Source organism: Leptosomus discolor, chromosome Z (assembly GCF_034619465.1).
Source record: "Leptosomus discolor isolate bLepDis1 chromosome Z, bLepDis1.hap2, whole genome shotgun sequence".
Lineage (NCBI taxonomy): Eukaryota > Metazoa > Chordata > Aves > Leptosomiformes > Leptosomidae > Leptosomus > Leptosomus discolor.
This window is the reverse complement of record NC_141419.1, coordinates 62,165,747-62,182,782: the sequence shown is the minus strand read 5'-3', so window position 1 is coordinate 62,182,782 and position 17,036 is coordinate 62,165,747. Positions and strand designations below refer to the sequence as shown.

The window sequence follows — 17,036 nt, the reverse complement described above, 5'->3', positions numbered from 1 at the left end:
GTCAAGGTTTTTCTAAAGGTGTGTGCTATATTTCTGTTTTCTATACCAATTGGAACAAAAGAGATTCAACTTAAACTTACTTCAACCTCTGCTTCAGGCACATCCCAGTTGTTTCAAGCAGCCTCTCGCCCCTCCTATTTTCTCAACCCTATGGATGTTGTCAATTTCATCCAATCTGTGCTTCAAGCATGCAATCACAGAAGTCTCATACTTTTGTACTGTGCCTTGCACTGCAATCTTTGCTGTACCCCATGATTTACTTCAGCATAGATTAGTCCAGATCCAACATGTCCATCACCATTGTCACAGTCTAATTCAAGGATTTACAGCCTAATTTATCTAACTCCAGTAATAAAATAGCATTTAAAATGAACGTGTAGCATACAAGTTGTTTATAGAACTACTCTCTCGTTCTGTCTTTCCACGACATTCAGTACTACTCTGTCAATAATACTGACACAGAACATGGCCACATTAATAACTATCACCTTGTTTCAAAGACACAGATTCAATAAAGTGGTTACATCTTCACCTTCATAACTTGTAAGAAAACCTCATAACTATAGCAATGGTCATGACACGGCTGTGTTCTCCAGTAAGTTTTGCTCACAATAGCTATTGGAAGTTTTCAGCCAAAAAACCTGCACAACCAGTCTGTATTCATGAACAATATGTTTTGTGTATCACTGCTACAGCAAGTCAGGAATGTGCAAATCATCTCAATAGAAACATGAACCGTTACATTTATCTGTCTCAGAGAACCAATAGCGGAAAAAAAATCACCTCATTAAAAAAATATGGAAAGATACTCACTTTTACATTCCTGATGCTCTCTTCTACCTCCTATACTTTTAAAGAACATTGTAAAGAGTGATTATGGCTATGATCAGATTTAAATCAAGTGTTTTTCTAAATTCAGAACAAGTTTTACAAAATTTCTTTCTCTTTCCTACGTTGTAAGGGTATCTTTAAACAGAAGACAAAATTTCAGGAGAGTTTTGAGAAACACTACTTAGCCTTAAACATTACAAAACATTACAAAACACTATAAAAGAATAAAGCATTAGCATTAATTCAATCCAGTCCTAACCATTTCAGCCTTACACCTATAGAACTAAGAGATACTTAAAAAGCACAGCAAGAAAAATTCTTTCTCAAAATACTGTAATGTTTTAGGCAAATTTTCTCCAGCAAGATCAAACTTTGCAATGAAGAAATAGTCAGAATAAGAAAGGAAATGCCTTGACATATTAAGAGATAAAGAACAAGAGAGCATCAAAAGAAACAAGGTCCTTCCTGTCATGCCCAGGACAATGACTGTCACCTGCAGATGAAAATGAACGTTTTACGCCCTCCACCTGAACTGAAATGAACACGCCATCTGAGTACAACCCAAAGAGTATCAAATCCAGCAGTTCAGGTAGTTAAGAGACACGGGAAAAGTAAAAGCAGAGAGGAGGATTTTCCATCATTTTTCATTGAATACACACTCATGACACTTCTGTGTGCAGTCTGGGTTGCAAAACTGCGCAAACACCAATAGAATGTGTGACAGAAAATTTTGTTATTCTTTTCTGGATTTCACCTGCACTGACACATCTCCTTCCTGTCTGAAACCGACAATGAAAGGGAGTAATAGTACACCTGCAGTCTCCTCCAATGATGAAAATATGTATAATTAAAACCTAAGTTCAGACGATTAATGGCATCTGATACTGGTTTACAGTTACAGATACATATTCTTAACAAAACAATACACTAATTATTTTTGATATTAAATTACCTCTGATAACGTTGAGCTCTTTATGACACAATATGGAACTAGAAAAACAGAGGTACATGGCATTCTATTGCTGAATTTACTATTCAGTCACACAAAACCACAAATTAAAACTGAAAGAACAACTGTTTTAACTCCCATGTTTTTAGTGGTGTGGAGTATTAGCTTGTTTTATAATAAGCTTCTGAAATATATTTGGGTACCAAAATACATTGTAGTAAAGCTCAGCATAAAGCACAAAGGGCAATAATTGGATAAATAATCTCCATTATAGTCCTGTATCAGATAAGCATTAGATGAGCCTGGGTATTAAGATGTTACAAACCCCAAACTTCTTTAGCACTTCAGAAAACACAACAAACTTATTGCAAGAAATGGAGATCACATGATAGCTATACAGGTCAGTATATGTAAGGTAACCAGGATAATAAAAAAAACAGTGATTTCTGTTTTCACTTCAGCATCCATGCACCACATGTAAGATACAAAGAGGAAGCTGACTGAAGGGTAGCTCTCTCTTGATTCCAGTTTTATTAATCAGCTTAATTTTCACTGTGTCAATTAAAAGACAGGGATTTAAAACCAAAAGAACTGCTTCTATTTAGGTACAGTAATTAAGCATACTACAGTAAGCACTACAGTTTCCACTAGCAGTGCAGGATTAGTCTGGGATCTACCCAAGACCAAAAATTCTTTAACGGTACAGACTAAAAATTAGAAATTAAAAATATGAGAATTTTCAGTAAGACTATATTATAGAATTAATTTTTATTATAATGCAAGCATTCTGTGATAGCTGTTCACAATGCATTTCTTTAAAAAAAAATTAAACTCACATGCTAGTATTTACAGTTCTTCTAACAACACTCCAAAACTTGTCTCTTTTCCTCTTTAAAACAAAACTGAATTCATAACTATTAAAAAACCTCTGCTAACATGCTAATAAGTGTACCAAGTATCAAGACAAAGGCAAATGGGCAGCTTTTTGAACCTTTGTTATTTTTATGACACATGTAAGAAAAGCAGTTAACATAGTAAACATCACCTGTACCAATTAAATTTAAAAGCTACTTTCAAATATTGCCAGTCTCTTTTGCTAAGTGGTTGTCTTTCAAAACAATAATCTGATATTACATATGCCATTCTATGAGCATTGCTTAATTTATAGAAAGTAGATTTTTTTAGCATGTGTTGTAAAATGAGGGTTACAATGAAGATGGCGACCTACTTTAAATACTTCCAAGAAAAATAAAGGACACTGGGTCCCCATAGTTCACTAAATTAAAGAGCCCTTATTTATAGTTTGGGTTATTACTCATTTTGTGGTTGTTTTTAAGAATGAAAGCAGCAATACATTTGGAGAGCTAACAGTCACAAAAGTGTATGTAAAATACACTACTTTTGCTGAATACTACGCATATAACTTCAAAAATCTATGTTTAGATGGGGGCATTGAAACTTTTTGGAGCAAGGAGTTTGTGATTTATATGGTAAAACAGTTCTTTGTGTGTTCTGCACAAATATTTGGGATCTAAACATTACTTGTTTTCTTAGCTTTAAATTTCCACTCAACTTCCAGCTAAAAAGCACTGGCATCAGATCTCTGAATTCTCTTATCCTTTAGAAGATGTTTTGTTACACAGATTTTTAGGTCTGGCGCTCTGCTTTTCAGCTGAAATCCAGTATTTTACCTGTCAATCTACACTGTTCTGAAAAGAAGTCTGTCGCTTCAAAAAATGTAATGTTTGAAGCAGTCTGCTAAAATCTAGCACAGATAGCTTAGCCCATGACTCAACAGGATAACAGATGAAGCTTTATGGATCTTCATATGACATCAAAAATAGTACAACCTCCTGCCAATTTGAACTGACTTAAGGACTTTCTAACTTTATTGTTTTAAAACTCTTTTCAAGTTTTCCAGTGAGTTAACTGAAACCTGGATCATATACCACCTACCTGAAACACTCAACTAGATGCTGCCCACATCTGTAATAAAAATTCCATCCGCATAAATTCTGTATCTCACTTGTTGGACTAAGCAGAAATGTGATCCCACAGTCAAAGCAGTACTGCTTGGTGACCTAAGACTGCACAGTTCCAGTAGGAATAGCTGTAGATTCACGATCTCATGTAATTACTCTGCGTTTCTTTGTAATTTGGATGAGTAGTATTATCAGAAAGGGGAGAAATATTTCCACAATCGCTATGGTGTAAGACAGCATAAAACAACTTCAAGCATCTCTAATGCTAACCAGTGAGGTAGATTCATTCTCCTAAGTATCTTTTGTAACAAACTCTTTCATTGAACTATGCTCTCGAAAGATACAGTCTGCAAATGAATCATGGTCTAATCAGCTATGAGCCTGTTTTATATGTTTGTGTTATTGAATGGGAAACTTTCACACTGAAATGAACATCAGAAAAGTCTAATGCAATAAGGCTGTCCTGTTTCATAAAATAAAATGTAGACTAATCACCTAAGAAAACAATTAAAAAAAAAAAAAAAAGAGATAGAGAAAGAAATCTGTATCCTCCTAATCTTTACTGAAGGTAAAAATGTCAACTTACCAGACTTGTGCTTCTTGTGTTTTACTTTCTTTTTAATTATAAACAACTTGTTCTGGATCTCAGATTTGTAAGATTTGAATGGATGAAGATGAATCTCACGCTTTCTTTGCAAGTCATCGAGTTTTCTCTGTAGATTCTCATTTAGAATATCCTTCAACTTCTTTTTTTTCTTTTTCTTCTTCTTTGCCCGCAACTTATTTAGTTTCTCACTATTTTGCAGCGAGTTCTCTAGCATTGTTTCTTTAGCAGATTCGTGGCAGTTTATGTCTTGGTTGTCATTATGTGTGCCATTGACATGCATCTGGCAAGCTTTCAGTGTGTTCTGCTTGAATGTACTGATCTCAGTTTTTACTCTGGCCATTTCAGCCCAACCTTGACCATTTTCCATAGCCCTTATTTCTCCTGAGCTAGGGTCACCACCCATACCAACAATCTCTCCTGAACTAATCAAATTCAAGTTCTCTTTATAGCAACCAGTTGTTTTCATGTCACAGACTCCTGAGGTCTTGCTTTCACAGTTTATCTCCTCTGTAGTGACTCTAAAGCTACCTAAATGTGGATTTTTTTCTGGACAGATAACAACAGAGTCCATACTTTTCTCTACTTCTGTCTTGGAATGATGTAGCAGCTCTTCTCTACCACGAGAACAGACCTCCCCATTGCTTTTGCTTACATAGTCATGTTTCACTTTCTCCAATTTAATACGTGACACTTTTTTAACTTTGATGGGAGGAGATGGGAACTCAGGAGCCTGAAAAGGTTTTTGTTTGTAAATCCGAACATCTGCACCACAGAACTGTGGAAAATGAACATATGCATTCTCCAAGTAGTCATAACCAAGAATTACTTCTCTGCATTCGTGGATAGGCTGACCTAGCACTGCATCCTGAACATCCTTTTGTGTTTCATACACAAAATCACAGAGACCTTTTAGCAGCCACACTTTTTGGTAGAATGGCAGCTCATGAAAGGATTTTTCCTCCAAGGGATTAACTTCTCCAAGGACTCTGAAAAACTGGGGACACAATCCAAGTTTTTCTGCAGAGCTATTAGGATTGTCAGTCTGCCCTACAACAGTATACCAGTGTTGTACTTTCTGTCTGAGTGCTGCTTCCCAAGTCCTGTAAGAAAGTGTAGGCCTGCGATGTAATGTAGATCTGCGATGAGGAGGACTTAACAAAGAAGTCATTATTTTAGATAAAAAAGCATTACACTGAGGCATCAGAAGACAACGTTCCAATTCATAGAATACTATTTCTGGTAAATTTAAAATCTGTTGTGCTAAGCAAAGAAAATGACCAATAGCTGGAATCTCCCACATTGTCTCCATCCTTGTAGGTGCTGCTTGAGCTAAAAGTGACTTTTCCCATTCTTCTATTTCTTTCTGACTAGCTTCTTCCGCTTCTTTTCTTTCTTGCTCTCTCAGCCTATTAAAAGAAAGTTCATGAAAATTCATATATCAGGTGAACGAAATTGTGGAGAAAAAAGTCAGAACTACAGCATGACAAAAATACTTATCATGAATAAAGAACGCATTACATGAAGTTTTAATTCAGTTTGTCTTACTTTGGATTACACAACACATTACTGCACAAAAACGGGAAATTATAATCTTATTTCTATCACCACTAGTTCAAAAAAGGGAAAAAGCCATGAGAAAAACCTGATAGATATCAATAGTTTGGGTAGCTTAGATTTTTCTTTTAAAATGTATTCCCTTCCCCATTCCCTTTTTGGCAGGATTAAGTATTTCCTACGAACCATCCATATAAATATCTCTAAGTATTTCCTACAAACTATCCATATAAGTATCTCTGAAAACAAATTCCAGGTAAGTCTTGCTTTTGAATGGTTGCCCTGTGGCTTGTGTCACCTACCTTTTAACTCCTTCCTCAGCACACAAGTAGACATGCCTAACTGTCAAGTGCTTCATTCCCTTACAAAAACCACTTCCCCTCCCACCCACAGGGGTGTTATTAGTTGGTTTGCAATGGTGGTCAAAAAGTAAACAAATACCAGGATGCATGAAGAATGTGATGGAAAATAACACCAGAAATAAAATGCCATTACATTAATAAATGGTTTGCCCTCACCTGAAAAACTGTATTCAGTTCTGGTCCCCCTATCTAAAAAAAGGATAGAGCAGAAATAGTGGGTATTCAGAGAAAGATGTTATCAGTAATCAGAGGCCTGTAAAAACTTCTGAAAAATCTGGGACTCTACACAAAATACTAGCAAGAGGAAACATGACAGCAATATACAAAATTAGTACGATAGACTGGGAACTTTTATTTACTTTTATTTGTAAATTCATCATGAAATTTAAAGGCAACAAGTTTAAAAGGAAGAAATGCTTCCACTTCAGATAATCAATCATGTTACCATCTAACTTACTAGCACACAGGATGTGTTAATTTAGTTCCAAAGTGAAAAATAGCACAACTGAATGAATCACTAGAATACAAAGAGTTACCAGTAACAGGAGGGATTTTTCTTTAATGTTGCAAAGGTAAATTAACACTTTTGCCTCAAGGCATGACCATATTCCAAAACATAGGATTAGGATACACCTGTACTCACAAGCAAATTTTTTTAGAGCTCATCCAAAGCTTCTCATATCTTTTTCTCTGAAGCTTCTATCACTGACCATTGCTAGAAATAATCACCTGCATGTATCACTAATATGACCTGTTACTGGAATTTACATGTCCTTATTTCCAGATCACTAACCTCCAATTATATTTCTTTGTATATAAGTAGTAAATAAATGCCATGTATCCATTCAAAGCATGAATGCTTTCCAAATTCAGCCAGAGTCATATTATATTAAGCTCTTTCTTTTGATAACATGAAGCTAATAGTGGCTTCTAGGATGAAGAATGTGTATTTGAAGCATTAAATATTGTCTAGATATCTCAATAATGTAAAAAATGCAACATATCTAGCTTAGCCCACATTTTGATATCAATGCAAGAGAAATGTGCCATGACCACAAGCTTTAAATTTGCATCTTCTGTGTATGCAAAATGACAATATAATACAGTAAGATTCCACTCAGTGCTTTATATAAATTTCAAGTGACTTGTTACCATAATTTGAACAGAAATGCATCCTTGTTATTTATGCACCTATCAAATGCAGAAAGACAGATCTACGTAAAACAAAATTAAAATGTAAAAGCAAACAGGTCAGTAAATTCTCAACTTCATTCTCCCAATGCAGCATTAATTTAACGAGTACAATGGATGGGATCTAAAGACAAAATTCCACTTTGCAGCACTAATCTAAACATACAATGAATGTGGTCTAATGGCAAAATCCCACTTGCCATTCCAGGTAAATAAGCCAGTAAATTCAATAATACTTGCATAGGTAAAGTGAGCATCTTTTTTAATTCTGACTTTTGCTCCATTTCCATGTGTTAGTATTGCATTAATACTATAAATAAAAACAAATAACTTGCAAGTGGGGCAGAGGAAAAAATCATAGTAAGTAAAAAATGTTCTCAAAAATAAATTTCAAAGTATTCCTGAATCCTACTCCCTCCTAAATGTAAAACATACTTCCAAATAACCTGCTGCCTCCAACAGGTGTGAACTCTATTAAAATAGTATGGGAATAAGCTTAAATATGAATAGACATAAATATGTAAATATGACAGTGTGACAGAACATTTGCAGAAACAATCACATTTCAGTATCGTTTAATAAAAACACAAGCTGTAGATGATATAAAAATATCACCCTTGCAAGCAGTTTCAAGTTATCATCAATTAATAATTTAAATTAAGGTAGAATTCTAAAAATAAACACACTACCCTAGATTCACTGACATACTTCATAAAATGACAATTATTATAGTATTCTAAAGATCTTTCTAAAAAGAAAAATGTGTTGTTTCACTCGCAAAAAATTTGCCTTTTTTAATGTTATAATTTTATCACAATGTCTGTAGTCATTCCATTTCCAGTAGACATTCAAGAGAAAATGTAAACAATAGCACACTTTCCTGTCTTCATTACTGAGATCTTCCTACTAGCTGCCCATCTTTTGGAGGGCATAGTTTTTTCCTGGGGTGTTTTTTTGTGAGGGAGGAGGGGGGTGAAGAGGGGAGAGGAGGTGGGGCAAGGGAGCAGGGGTGTTGAGAGAGAGAGAGAAACATTTGATATTTAGCAGGACAAATATCCTTACACTGAGAAGTGCTCTGGACAAATACATTTGGCTTTTATGCTCACAGCAATTGTAAAGAACCTGTTGTTTTACACTTTTATCTACATTTATCAGGAATATATTTGTGGACATGTATTGTGTTTACAATAATAACACACAAGTTATTCTATAGTCAAGCTGACATTTCCAGACTAACAAAGGACAAGCATATTCCTTGAATATGACTGCAGCACTTGTTTTGCAGCTCTTGAGTGGATAAAACCATGGCACCTGACCTTAAATCTCAGCAGACATTCTATTCTATTCTCCTCATGTAGAGATACCACCTAAACCAGAGGCCCGACATAACTGCCTACTTTCCTTATCATTCTCCCTTAAGACAGCAGACACACCCCACCACCTCACCAGCTAATTCCTTCTCACTTGCAACCACAGATTTCAATTGGAAAGAAGGCAGAGACTAGATTGTACTCCTCCCCACCCCCCCACCCCCCAATACCGCTTCTAACCCCCTACTTCAGCGTTGAGTAATTTTTCACAGGTAAAAGGTAAGGCATTGGAACTCGGATGACAAGGTACAGAGAACTGTTTTAATTCTACAATAACTTGTTTCTACAAACAGATAAATAAACTACAAAGCTATGTACAAAATTGCATTACACATTATTCTAGATTAAATCAAGACTTAAGAACAACTTAAGTTTGAGATGCCCATGTGACCTTAATTCTTTAGCTACAATGTCTTAACATCATATTATGAGCTACTCTGTATTTTTGCATAGGACTCAGTTCATTCCATGCTCGTATCCTGATAAAAGGCAAAACTGACTGTATAAACATACCTCATTCCACAATTTGCTAATTTAAATGACTAACTTGCAACCAGAATTGAATTCTTCAAATGTTTTAAAGAACATGTTTGAAACTTACCCCAGGATCACCTTTTCAGAGATGGTAATGACATAGAGCTGCCTAGCACAATTTTCAACAAACCGAAGTCATACACACACTTAATTCCCATTGAAACCAACCAGTCATTCACTGGTGTTTTCAAAAATTTCAGTAGGAATCTACCTCTATATTTCAGTATCTAAATGCCTCCAAATAGGCATTTCCAATTCTATAATAATTCCACAACTAATTGTACAACTATACGTAAGTAAGTATGTATATTGATCCTACTTAATTAGCACGCGACCAAGCAGCTCATAGAATCTCATGGAAATGTAACTAATAATCCAAAGAAGATATTCAATATTCTAATAATTAAAACAATTGAACAAAAGGAAGGCTTATAAACAAGACCGTCAAGAAAAGTAAATCAGATGTTGTTATACGTATACTTGAGGGAGAAAAAGTGTTTTTGCTGTTGTACAGAAACTATTAGCTGCAAAACAGTGAAATTAGCTTTGCAAAGACTTCTCAGTTTTTACATCTTGAGTCTACCATGATGAATGTATCATTTGGAGGAGATTATAAAACATTAAATAAAGAAAAAATAAAATAGATTGTGCAAGAAACGGATAAACTATAACAAAGAAAAAGGAAGACTCTCTCTACAAACGATACCTATACAACAAAAATAACTAAAGGATTTGGAGTAGGATTTCCATGAAGTTAACTACGGAAAAGAAGATAAAAAACACACTTCAGGGTATTCTTCCAAAATATGCAGCTGAAAAAAAGCTTATAAGATAAATTTCAAGGATTTTAGGGGGAAAAAAAAGAAATTGAAAACTATTTTAAAGATTTCATTTACTGCAGTTTTTTCTACTCATCATAAGATGCTGTGCCCTACAAAAGTATCTAAATATCCGAGGCAAAGGATTAGATATTAACTCGGACTTCAACAGGTAATTTCTTTAGGTATGAGGCTAAGTTTTCTAGAAAGGCACTTGCATTTGCAACATTACTTATCTGGGGCTGTAAGTATGTAACTCCTAGTGAGGTGGCTAACTAGTCTAAACCAAGATAATCACTGGCTAGAAAGTCCATGGATGCTGAGGGGTCAGCTGGATGGCCAGACAGTGAGCACTTTTTGATGTTCCTGATAACTCACCTGCAAGTTGGGAATAGTAGGTCCTGCCTATCCAAACACAACTGATTTGCTGGCACACAAGCAAGCTGTACTACCACAACATATACAATGTTAGGTGGAAAACCAGCAGCAGAGCAAGACCAGGAGGAAGGCAAAGCTCAGTACAGTAGAAATTAAAATTCTAAATAGTTTACCCACTCGTTTGAGTTGACCACCACAGTCACTCATAATTATACTCTGACACAGGACAGCCTATATTATAGCAACAGAAATGGACACTCATTCTTTTACAACAGTGATGGAAGACGAAGTGAAACAATCAATAATAAGTAAAATAATCTGCATCCACTGAAGTATCACTTTAGCACTTAGAATACAGTTTATACCATGACTTCTACTGGGATACACTAAAATAAATAGAAATCCTGCATTAACACTTCATGGCCTGAAAAAGATGTGGATAATTGCTCAGAATCACGGAATTTTCCTTGCAGATTTAGTATAAGCTTTAAACAGGTATAAATGCAATTTCAGTTCAGCAAACTTCATTTTTGTTACCAAAAAAATGAAGAGTGAGTGAAAGCCAAATTCAGTAATGAAAACGCACATCTGCCAACAGACCAAGACTAGCTCTAAGGAATACTGCAATGGGGTTACCAGAAGGACAGCACTGTGCACCCCATAAAACTACCCAAGTTTGCAATCTTGCATATAGTTTTGAAAGTAAGAACAGTTAAGAAAATATTTGAAGCATGATTATTTGAGGAGATCAATATAGAGTCAAAGAAATATTCAACCAGCTATCTACTGACACACTGCTTCCTAACAAGTGACCGAGTTCAAAATTTTAGGGCATCAAGAGGCAAGCCAGCTGTGATCTTTTTCTGTTATTGTAGAATATTCTGCATAATCAACTACCAAGGAGTAACCTTTGCATAGGATCTGGAACTTTTGAGGATATACAGATACATGGATTTAACTGTTAGTTTAACTACGGTTTTGCAGGAACATGCTTAAAACATGCATGAAAGCAAAATTTTTATTTCATCGGGTAATATGTTCTACTGACTTTATGGATGAATTAAAACCCAAACAAAATGTCCTTTGTCATAGCAGCATTATCAAGCTCAGAGATCTAGAACACAGAATTGAACATAAAAGAGAATTTTAGCAGAGAAACAATAACCCTAGTGATATTTCCTTTTTTTGCAAAGTATGAGGTGGATTAGAAGAAAAAAAGATCCACTAATTTCTAGGGAAAAAATCCTGGCTAACATTCAAGTCAGCCAAAACTGTATGGCTTCAAATACATTAAAAATTAAGATTACCTGCAAAATGACAGTGAACTGGTTATATATGGAAAAAACCTCCAAGACTGTGAACTTTGAAAAAAAGCTCAAAACATTTTGCTTCCTAAAGCTTATCACGCTCCATGTTCAGACTCAGTCTCTCAAGTCACTGTTAAAGTATACAAGCTTGTAAGCTTCACTTTCCTCAAAGCAAAACATGTCACAATCAACACTAAACACTGCCTGGAACTATATACCTCTTAAATTTATGAAAAGCACAAAATTAAACAGAGTTAATTACACACGCACTCTAAATTTGTTACTTAAATGACCAGCTGAAACACGACATCAGTGAGACAGCAAGAGTGGCACTGGCAGAGATACTTTGCTCCTGGCTATCACTGAGGGAAGCAGTGACAAGATCACAGAATTAGACTGTAGTTAAGCATTCTGGTAGTTTTTAATCTAATTGATGCATGGAAAACAGTCCAATGAGAGGTACAATAAACTATGACTGAGCTAACGGGAAACTGCTGTGGATGGTTTTAGTTACTATTAACAGTTTCACAATCCTTAAATATCAGCAGCCTTAATTTATTTAAAAGCTTATATGACTTTAGCAATTTTTCAAGAAGGATGTAAATCAAAAACTAATTTCATGTTTTGTGGATGGATGCACTGTATTGATGTCCTAGGTTCATTCATGAGCTTAAGACAAAGAGTACCACAACATTTATTTACCTAAAAAAGTCTTAAGGAGCTAACCCCTGTAGAGAACCAGAAAGATATAATTATTTAAAACCAAAACAAAACAGTTTTTCCTACTACCTCTTTTCCTCTTTTGCTCTCAGCTGTTCCTCTTGTCTTAGAACTTGAACCATCACAGACTCAAACATGCCTGTTGACAAGCCTACTAAATTGCGAGGCGTGGAACGACGTCTTGTTGAAATGCATGCCGTTCCTTTCTCATCTTCTAGCCCATAGCATCCTCTAGATGTTACAGCTATTGATGTTTTCTCTCTTAAATGCCTAGAAAAAAAAAAAGCAACCCAAACCACAATTACGATTTCTCTTACCAAACAGCACTTCAATGCCTCCACTACCACCCACAGATGAAGCATATTTATTCAGAAAAAAGCAGTTATTTTTCACCCGCCACTTTTGCCACTTTTAAAGTTCCTTTACAAAATTTTAAACTTAAAACCAACATTAGCTATGTTTTCACATCTTCTAAAAATGGTGGTTATTTATCTCAAGTAACACAATATTATTTGGAGACTGAATGTCCTACATTAATGCATAAATATTTGAAAAGAAAATACTTCCACAAGACCTGAGATAAGAAAGTATCACTTTTAGAAGATACTTAAAAATGCTGAAAAAACAAAAGTGCCCTTGTTGGTTTGGGTTGGGGGTGTGTGCGTTAAATAGCAGTTTTGTTAAAAATTAAAAAAGATGAAATGCAAAACATTACAAATTTGGTTGCAAAGTTATGTTTCATCTTACACTGTTTCAAAGTACTCCAGCAAAATTGGTACAAGAAGTAACACTATCACACAATCTCTGAACATATTTCAGGAGAGGGGCAAACCCCAACCTCCACACAAAAGCAATGTCCATTCTAAGGAAATTTTCTGTGCTTTGTAATGTCTAATAACCATGCAACCAACATTGATCGCTTCCCTTGAGTCACTTATGGGGATCATTGAGCTAAATACTGCTCTTCAATGAAGTAAGAATGATTATTCCAAGAAGCAGTTCTTGATTTTAATTTTACCAATAAAATTAGTTCTGTTAAACTTAAAACAATTCTGTCTGATCAAAAATTGTAAAATAACTTTTGAGACTTCTTGATTCCATAATCCTTTCTACATACAGTTCTTAGAAACTTTTACTGAGCTAGTGTACTGAACAAATCTTTACAAATCTCTGAAGAGTTAATACAAGAGAAATTCACTATGTACTGAGATAGGATTATTTTTAGCCAATTTAATATTTCTTAATATTTATTTGAACAAAGACTGTGCCTTTGTGAAAGAATGACAACAGCAATTGAATTCTTCTCATAAACACACACATCGCTATTTGATGATACAGTACATAAATTAACTCCACTTTCTTATGGAGTTTCTAACAAAAAGGCATTGAGCATTCTTGGATCCCACTGACTCCCATGAGCAGTTATATAATGCAACAAAGAGCCTTCAACAAAATGCCCTTCAATTCAATACAGCTGAGATGTTATATTCACACAACATATAGAAGTTAACTTGGCACAAATCTTCCAAGCTGCATTTGATCAGCTATTTATTTGCCAGTAGTGACCCTTTTAAGCCAGGAATTCTGATTTTTTTTTTTTTTAAATCAAGTTTTACTCAAGCAAACTAGCAACATTCATGCCCCATTAGGTTCAGCTCCTTCCCTTCTACTCCTAAACCATCCCAAAATTGCTGTTATGAAAAAAAGAGTTTCAAATACGGTGTTGCTACACCAACACAGAATACATTCACTCTGCCTATTCAGTTGAGTTCTGCAGCAGACTCCTCAAGTGTTCCTACTACCCAAACAAGGTTCTTCTCACAAGCTGGCAGCTAACGCTCTGTGTCACTAGCAAGTTCAAGGTTGACGGACATACACAGCTTTACACATTTCCTAATACTATTCCTTCTTCACCCTTTGCAAAAAAAACCTCTTGGTTTTTACACGCAAAATACTATGTTACTCAGAAATCTGGTGGACCTTTCACTGTAAGAAGCCTGAATATGACTAAACTAAGGCTATGTCAAACTCATGAGAAAGCAGGTATTTCAGTCACGGTGTTCACTGGGCTTTCTACTTTATAGCTTGACAGCTTTCTATGCTTCAGCTGCTTTGGCTGATAAACAAATTCCTGCCAGGGGCTAACATTTAAACATATCACAATTTCAGTTTTGCCATTTAAGACTATAATATGCCAAGTATTATCTTTCATTTTATGACTATCAAGAAATATGCAATTTCAAAGCAGGTACTTTGTATCGATTTTATTCCTACGTAAAGACAGTAAAAATTCCAGACTGTAAAAATCACAATTTTAAAGAGCCAGATGTTCATACACAATTTGGGTAATTCTACTTGCTTTTGGCTGCATAAATTAAAGAAAGGAGCATTTGACATCATGTCTAAACAAGTGTGCCTCCACATTCATAAAACGCTTCTTTCAGAGGGAAAATCTTAGCCAGGAAATGCTGTGCCCTATTTTGCAGTTTGGTATTTTCGGGTTTGGAATCTCCAAAGCATTGCGAATTAAGATTGAACAGCTCCCAGTCGGACACGTTCCTCTTTGTGGAAGTATTGTGAGTTTGAGTGCTTTGTTTTTTCTTTTAAAACTGTGCAAATGGTATTTTTTACATACAGAAACATGCCCTCCTGTCCTACTTTATGTAAACAGCATCCAGCAGGGACCCTACATAGTTTTCTACACCTACCGGGACAGCAGCGCAAGCTTCTGTTCCAGCATCATCTCCAGCTTCTGGGCCTGTTTGGAAAGCCAGTGATCTACACCATGCAGCCGGTAACATGTCTCCAACATAAGCCGGAAGTCACCCACAAAATCTGCTATCCCTGTGTACTGCCCACTGGAAAATTTCTCTTCCATCTTCAACAGCCACATTCCAGCCGGCGACTGCTGAAAGGAGTGATTGTTGCTATAACCCGAGAGGCAGCCAGCTTCTTCTTCCCTAACGGATGCCTGATCCGCGAGGGGCTTCAAAAATGGTGCTGTCAGAGGTCGGTACTTCTCCAGGAGAAATTCGCGCAAGATGCGGTATCCCTGCTGCAGCTCGGGATTCAGGCTCTGCTCCCAGGAACAGCCACCGCTCTTCCCTCCCGCATCCTCTCCCTCCTTGTTTGGCTCCTCCTCCTCGCACCGAAGGCGGCTAGCTGCGGGCCGATCCACCGAAAGGTCTCCACCCGCGGTGCCCGCGGGCTCTGCGGAGTCCATGTCTCCCACCCCGCGCACGCACAGGGCCTCGCCGGCTCCGGGGGGGCCGCCGGCCCCGGGCCAGCTCTTCAGCATCAGCTTAGAGACCGAAGTGCTCCCCCTCGCCCAGCCGGCGAATCAACATCGGGCTCACCTATGCACAGAGACACGATTCAGTCCCTCGCCACCCTCCCCCTCGACGGCCTCAGCCCTGCCCCCAGCTGCGAGGGGCGTGTCACGGCTGCCGGGGAGGAGGCAGCGGCCGGCCGCCGCTTGGCCCGCCTCTCCCTGGCGGCAGCCTCCCCCGGCCTCCGCCTGGCGCGCCCGGGCCTGCGTACGGCCCCGCCCGCCCGGAGACCGCGCCCTCGCCTTCAGGGGCCGCTCCCGGCGGCAGGCACCGGCGACACCCCTCCTCCCGCATCCCGCTCCCCGCCGGCCTCGCCACCTTCCCCGCCCGCGCGTCCCCCGCCGTGACCGGGCCTCCCTCCTCCGCTCGCCCGCGCGGCCCAGCTCCTGAAGGGAAGAGGACAGGGCGGGCGGGCAGCTGGTGCTGCCCCCCGCGCTGGCCGCCCTGGCCAGACCGTGCCTGCGCGGCGAGCGCTTCCTCGCGGCAGGGCCGGCCCGGCGGTGGGGGCTGCAGGCGGGCGGGCAGGCGGCCGCGGTGCCAGTTAACGGTCGGAGCGTGCGGGAGGGGGCGCGGCCCGCCCGGCGGCCCAGAAGAGGGGCGACAGAAACGGACGCGGCGCCTCACCTAGCGCGCATGCGGCCGAGCGGTGGCGGCGATGCGCTGGTTGTTGTGGACGCCGGGTGAGGTGGCGTCATCACAAGGCGCCTGGCTCGGAGTGGGGCCGCGGGAGGCTGAGGGCGCGTGCGCCGCCCGGGGAGGCCGCCGTTGGTGCGCACGCGTACGGGTGGGTGTTTCGGGCGGGAAGCGGGGGGGCGGGCGGCGCCGTGTGGGGGGAAACCGCTTCACGGCGGAGGCGGGGCGGGGCCGCGCCCTGGTCTGGGGCCGTGGGCGACCCCGGGATTTCGCGGCGCTTGCGCTCGGCAGGGTTGTCGATGCTGGTGCGTAATGACATCTGCTAAAGCACACGGGACCTTTGCTCTTGGGCTGTGGGTGACAACAGATTTCTTCTGAGGACTGCCAAATAACGGATTTCCCGAGTGCTGAAGGTGTTCCATTAACGGCATTCAGCGGTTACAGTGAGGAAGTCCGCAGAAGCGTTCAGTT

At 38.7% G+C, this 17,036-nt stretch overlaps 1 protein-coding gene across 1 annotated transcript in view; it reads right to left on the bottom strand.

The window, feature by feature from the left end:
* BRD10 (bromodomain containing 10) overlaps positions 1-15,901 on the bottom strand; it is a 54,192-nt gene extending 38,291 nt beyond the window's left edge. The window contains exons 1-3 of the mRNA XM_086479525.1: positions 15,312-15,901; positions 12,673-12,873; positions 4,349-5,775 (exon numbers count right to left, since the gene is read on the bottom strand). Of these exons, the coding sequence (XP_086335651.1) occupies positions 4,349-5,775; positions 12,673-12,873; positions 15,312-15,901 (2,218 nt within the window). The remainder of the gene's footprint in view (positions 1-4,348; positions 5,776-12,672; positions 12,874-15,311) is intronic.
* Positions 15,902-17,036: the final 1,135 nt, after the last annotated feature.